Here is a 6,898-nt window from a genome sequence, read left to right on the forward strand (position 1 = left end):
ATCAGCTCTGCCTCGTTGAGGGAGTGCTATCTGCAGTGGAGTACAGTCGAGCTGAGTCATGCAAGTTTGACACGATTATTGTCAGAAAATGTCAGGAAGGTATGAAAAAATAGAGACCTCCCAAGCTGAATTCTTAAAGTTCAAGAAGTAAGTTTATTTCCATTTTCTGAAGACTGTTCAAAACTTTTTTTTTAAGTTTTGAAACACTCATGTCTTAAAGTCTTCTTTACCCCTTTTTGCTGGTCCAATGGTACATTTTTTTTTTACAATCTCAGACTGATGCTCAGCACAAATGTGGATCCCCATGCATGTGCTAGCAAAGCATGAGATGCAAACAAAATGGGGACACACACTTGAAAATATTGCTCATTAGTGCCAAAAACTCCACAAGGTACCTTTTTAAAACATTTTTAATATTTGGCACCATGTTACTAAGGAATAGTGATCTAAGCTTGATTAAAATATGTTTAATGTACACTGTGATGGAATACGTTACATTTGAGCATGTTTTGAGACAAACAAATATATGTATTCCATAAGGACAGAATGGAAATCAATGGTTACCTAAAATGGTAGGAAAATAAATCCAAAGACCTAAACACGACAATATTGTAAAAGCTGTGATGTGATGTGTCACTATAGAACAACACACAAATTCATGGCACTGTTACGTTTCTTTGGATTAAAAATATACACTAAATGACATTTGTGATGTCTGTAATTTCCCCAGTTTCCTGCGGCTCCTCCTCAACGGTACGTATGACTACGTGCGTCACAAGATCCTGTACGTGTTCCTCGACCACTTCCCGGAGGGCGGTCGACAAGACGGCTGGATCGCCGATGACTACTTGCGTACCTTTCTGACGCACAATGGCATGTCCAGGGTGGTGGGCGCAAGATCAGACGATGTCTTCGTCATCAATGACGCTGATGAAATTCCAGCACATGAGGGCCTCCTTTTCCTCAAGCTGTTTGATGGATGGACAGAGCCCTTCGCCATCCACATGCGCAAGGTAAGAGCAAGATGTCATCTTGGTGTGTGATTGGTCAGACAGTTTTCACCTAGAAGATTGTGGCATGGGTGTGTCATGCATGTAATTGATCTATGCAGCTTTCTTCACTTGTTTGTCTCTGCTTATTTTAAAGGTTTTAGCATGGGTGTCGACTCATGTCGCATCACTTGGACTGGAGTCAGACTCAAGTCACAAATTTGTTGACGTATGACTCAACAAAATCAAAAAAGGCTCAACTTGAACTTAAACACCGACATTGTGGCTTCACTTGGACTTTAGCCTGTTGACTTGGAAAAAAGTCTTAGAAAGTTGGAAAAAATGGCACCAAAGATAATTTTGTTCACGTACAAAAACATGGCGGTCAGTAGAAAAGGAATTACAGTAGGGCTGCAACTTTTATAGATGAATCTTTTAGTCATTTTCTCGATTAATAGTTGTGAAATGTTAGAAAATGGTGAAAAATATTGATCAGTGTTTCCCAAAGCCCAAAGTGTTATCCTCAAATGTCTTGTTTTGTCCACAACCCAAATTCATATTACTGTCATAGAGGCGTCAAGAAACCAGAAATTATCCACATTTGAGAAGCTGAAATCAGAGAATTTGGACATTTCTCTTAAATAAAGGACTGTTTATTAAAATAGTTGATGGTTCATTTAATAGTTGACAACTAGTTAACATTAACTGGCTAATTGCAGATCTAAAATTACAGTATGCAAAGCATACAGGTTGAAAATTACAGTCAGAGATGCAACATCTTCCAAGTTCATTCAGCATTTGACATTGCAAACAGAACAGTGCATTGAGGCTCCGTTATTAAAATTGCATTACATTGGGTGAGAAGCACATTATGACCTGTTTGGGACTTGAAAATAATAGGATTTGAATTGAGACTTTATCGGGGACCTGACTGTCTTGACTTCAGACTTGAATGCAAAGACTTGAGACTTTTTTTTTGCAAACCAATGACTTGGTCCCACCTTTGGGTTTTGGAAAGAACAAATGCAACAAATAAGCCATATTTCATGCTATCTGTTTATAATTCTAGTTTCTTCTCTTGTCTCCCCACATCCAGTCACTGTATGGGTTTTTCTGGAAGCAGTTTGGCTCTCTAGAGGTGGTGTCAGGCTGCACGGTGGGGATGCTCCGCGACGTCTACGATGGCGACGGCATCAAGCTCCGCCGTCGAGAATACTACACCATGCCAGGCTTCCGTAAGTACGAGAACGATACGGGCCACATCCTGGTGCAGTGGTCGGTGGGCAGCCCCTTCCACTTTGCTGGGTGGCACTGCTCCTGGTGCTTCACGCCCGAGGGGATCTACTTCAAGCTGGTGTCGGCGCAGAACGGAGACTTCCCGCGGTGGGGCGACTATGAGGACAAGCGTGACCTCAACTACATCCGTGATCTGATCAGGACCGGGGGCTGGTTCGATGGCTCCCTGCAGGAATATCCACCTGTGGACCCCAAAGAGCACATGTACGCCCCCAAGTACATGCTGGAGCACTATGACAGGTACCGCTACCTCCTGGAGAACCCTTACAGCAAAGTGTCCAGACTGAGCGAGGGCTAGGAGTCCAGCTAAGAAAAGATAAGTAAAATAACTAGTAGGGCCTGAGTGAGGCCACAGCACTGAGTTTTGGGGGGCGCAACGGTACTGATGAACTACATCTTTCATTGGAGCGATACTACATGTATCTCCACCAGGCAGCACTGATGTTGCAGGGATTTAAAATCTCTTAAAAATCATTATTTTGGGGTCAAAAAAGGGAACACTGAATCACATCCATCATGGATTTACGGAGCGCTCATTGAGAGGATACAACCACTGGATAAACAAAAATCATAGATTTCCTCATTTCTTCATTTTTGGGGGAGGAGCCAAGCTATCTCTCTTTTTGTCACCCTGCCCCTGTCCTCCTTTTCTTCACCCGAGCCGATATGCCTGCTGAGAGCAAGGGGCCGCTTCGAAGTAAAGAGAGGGATGTTTTACCTCTGCGTGAAACCCGTGGAGACGAGAAACTTGGAAATGAATGATCTTTTTTTGTTGTTTCTGTCTGTGTTTACTAAAGTTTACGGACTGATGTTCCCGCCTCACTATCCACCTTCAGATGTCTTCCTGTCATATTTGGTGACCTCCTTCCAGAAACAGACACACCTACAGATATTATGTTATTGTTGGGTCTCGGTAGAAAATTATGAATCCTATTTAAAACCCGCTGGAGTACCCACTGCCAAATGAAAAGGAATGACTCGATGGAGATGTTTCAGCTCATTTCATGTAGTCACACTCACCTACATGCACCTTAGACCCGTATGTGTGTTCGTACAAAAAAAAAGTGTGTCTGCTCTGTCTTTGTGTCATATAGTGAGGTTTTGGGCTGTGAAGAGGGGACAGGATCAGTAAGGAAACAAGAAAGAATCATCCAGGGGGGAATGGGGAAGAAAGACAGCGAGATGGGAAAACAGAGTGAGACAGAAGGCAGGAAATAAGGGAGAATAATGAGGGAGGAAGAGAGTGATGATGAAAAGGAAAGGAAAGAAAAGGAGGCTGTTTCGACGTTCCTTTTCCCAGAGCGTCTGCTGATGCTCGAGTGTTGCAGGGATGAGTGTGCAGGATATGTGTGTGTGTGTGTGTGTCCCTCAGCGCTCACAGACAGCTCTGAATAAATCATGCTCTGTCGATGGCATCCGAGACGGATGAAACTCGCTGTCATTGTTTGTCCGATGAGAACAATCGAGACCAGTTGGGGGAAAAGCTCGCCCTTCAGTTTTGTCTACCCAGCAGCTGAGATGACTTTGTTTCCTTGGAAACTAAAGTATGTGGAAAAGGAGACGGGATGGGTGTTGTAAAAATGAGTGGGTGGGTTCACTTCAGGCGAGGAGCTGCAGTGATCAGACGAGGTCAACGCCGACTGTAGGTCCCCCCTCGGTTAAATATTCCTCTTTCTCTGCAGCTGTCAGTCACCCACTCTCTGAAAATGACTCTTCTGTGCTTTTTCTGTCTGCCGCCTGTCCTCTTTCTTTGCTGCTAAGTAGGCCTGTGACGATAACCTTGTTATCACAATACCACAGTCATGTGATGTCTGCTGCTGGGGTACTGCCATCGCTGCAAATTTTATTTTGAAGGGTCAGTCTCATGTTGTTCCATTGCGCAATGTATTTGAAATCAGAGCTATACACGCAAACATTCAGGAACACAGCCTCTGATTGGTCAACACTCAGCCCAAGGCATCATGGGACTACCATAGATGTAATACTGTATATGAACATATGAATATGGCATTGCCACCCAGCCTTGCTTCCAGTTTTTCCAGTGGCCACTTGTGGTACTGCAGCGAAAAATTCCCAAAAAGGTCTGTAACACTGTTGACAAGACACCTCAAATGTAACTCTTTCCTGAGTGAATTTTATATCCATGGAGGTTTTATTATTTGTAAAACTTCCTAGAGCTGAGAAGAACTTAAAAACTTGTGACATCATCACAATGTAAAGTGGGCGGGGCCAGTAGGGAAAAAAACATTACTAAGCATATTTATGCTATGGGCAGCAACGTCACTATCAGCTGACCGCTTGCTCTCCCTCACTGGCACGCTGCACACATGTTACTCACTGTCTTATTCCTTTAAGGAACAATGCTATGCTTACAACAGTATTCTTCAGCAGAGAGCTAAAGAACATAAATTCTCAGGCAGGTGCAGTAAATCGCCATCCTGCGGGAATACGCTGCTTTTTCACCATGGCCACAAAAAATTCACTGTCACAGTCTCACTGCTGAGTGAAACTGGTTTCCTCTTAATCCTCATCAACAAAGTGTATTTTTTTCTCTCTTCAGTTCAGTAATATTCTCTTTCTCTACATGTTCCCTTCTGTCAAAAACCTTAAAATCCCCAACTCTCCCTCTAACTTTCCATCACCCAACCCCCCCCCCCCACACACACACACACGCACACTGGCTCGTCACACTCCATTTTGGGTGTGTATCTGTTTCCCCTTAATCCTCACAAGAATGCCCCGTTTCAGTAATCAAGGTATATTTATCTTCTCTATGTGCCTCATTTCTCTCCCCCTGTCTCTACAGGACAGGACAGGGCAGCTGTTACCATGGCGATGCCTTCCCTGTGCCCACAGATCACTATTATCTGAACATTTAGGCATGAGCGCTCATGCCTCCTGCCTTCTCCCCAGCCGTAGACGGCTGTCCGTGTGGCTACATGCCTAAATCCCCACCCGACATCGTTTGGCAGAAGTCGGATGATGTTGTGGACAGTTTGGGGAGTGTGTTTTTCCCCGTGGGTGTGTGTCATGTGGGCTGAGGTCGGCGGGGAGGGGAGGGGCCGGCTTACGTTATTGTATGAGAAAGGGAATCATAGCAGCAATGTTAAGGACCAGTCGAGGAAAGAATTAAGCCAAACATGCAGACAAACATGCAAACATGCAGCAGTCGAGCACCAATCAAAAACAGTAAACTCATTGATGTTTCTCTTAATTTTAGATTGACTGCATCCACCATCTGCTCCTTCAACGCCTGTCTGGGCTTTACAGATACTGTTTACCTCGGCTTCAGGCTAGATGCTCTTTCATTGTGAACAGCTCCTCAAGAGGAATGAAAAGTTTTGGGGAGTAAACTTGATATGTTGCTGAGGGGTGAGGGAAGGACTGAGAATAATTTTAAAAGCTGACGGCTCGATGTTGTAGCTTTATTTTCATTTGGAGGCGAGAGACAGACACAACGTCTCAGTCAGAATGCCTGGAATGCTGTTCTTTTCCACCTGTTTCACCTCTCTAAAAGCGTCCTTGAGTTAGACGTTATGCTACAACCTCCTCACTTATCATTAGTCACTTTGTAGTCTAGGCGTTTTACCCAGAAGTGTGGGTCACACATTGCAACATAAACAAACTCAATGTGTTCTGAATGAGAGAGAAAAAGGTCTTAAGGAATCATATGAAGGGAACGTTTTGAAAATCGCCTCAACATGATCATACCGACAATTCCTTTTTAGCACAGGCATTCTGTGAGAAAAAAGGGATCATCAATAGTTACTCCTCAAAAAAGAAATCAATAATTTACCACAAAATATTGGTTTAAAATGTTTTTAGAGTTCATCCATAGCAATAGGCTTTTTTTCAATGCAGTGTAAATGGCACTAGTCCATATAAACATTAAAACTGATTAACACATTTAAAACAAAATGATATAAATATCACCAAAAATAGCACTTTTATATCATTTCCAAAATATTTGTGACTGCCAAATTGGCAGTAATCAATATAAATGTAAATTTATTTAAATTCAAACATACATTTGTGAACCACTCATGCATCTAAGGGTTAAGAATTTACTTTCGCACATTCACTGTACTGCATGAACTCCATGTCTCATGTTAAACAGTTTCTTGTTCATTGTGAACAGCACTGAACCCTTTGTGTGGACATCAGACATTTTTTTAAGCATGGGTGGCAATGGGAAACAGCCATTTCATTATTTTTCAATACTTTCCCCCACTAGGATTCCTTAAGACTTTTAATGTGTTATAAATGACACATTTGTGAGACTAGAACAGTTTCTGTTGCAGTTTGTGTGGGGTCATGTTGCCTGTACTATTGGACGGCATTGTCAGGGAATACCCTAAACCGTATAGTGAAAGCCTCAGGTTGAAACTGGTGCGAGTGTTTCCGTCTCCACGCTGGCTCCTCATGGCTGTGAGCTCATGGTGGGAAAAGCAGATTAGCCAACAGGCCGCCGACAGTTGCGTTGGGTCTGTGCTGCTGCCTCGATGGCAGCGCGGTCTGCAGCGGCAGCTGTTAGGGGGTTGGTGTCGGTGTTGAGAGCCAAACTCCCATCCAACCCCAGAGGGGCTGCAGAGAAACGAGCTTTAAATAGGACC

General features: G+C 43.5%; 1 protein-coding gene across 1 annotated transcript in view; it reads left to right on the forward strand.

The window, feature by feature from the left end:
* mgat3b (beta-1,4-mannosyl-glycoprotein 4-beta-N-acetylglucosaminyltransferase b) overlaps positions 1–3,101 on the forward strand; it is a 109,089-nt gene extending 105,988 nt beyond the window's left edge. The window contains exons 6-7 of the mRNA XM_084714815.1: positions 731–1,013; positions 2,086–3,101. Coding sequence (XP_084570941.1) covers positions 731–1,013; positions 2,086–2,583 — 781 coding nt within the window. The 3' untranslated portion in view covers positions 2,584–3,101. The remainder of the gene's footprint in view (positions 1–730; positions 1,014–2,085) is intronic.
* Positions 3,102–6,898: the final 3,797 nt, after the last annotated feature.

The sequence above is a fragment of the Lutjanus erythropterus genome, chromosome 3, assembly GCF_056507025.1.
Source record: "Lutjanus erythropterus isolate fLutEry1 chromosome 3, fLutEry1.hap2, whole genome shotgun sequence".
NCBI lineage: Eukaryota > Metazoa > Chordata > Actinopteri > Lutjaniformes > Lutjanidae > Lutjanus > Lutjanus erythropterus.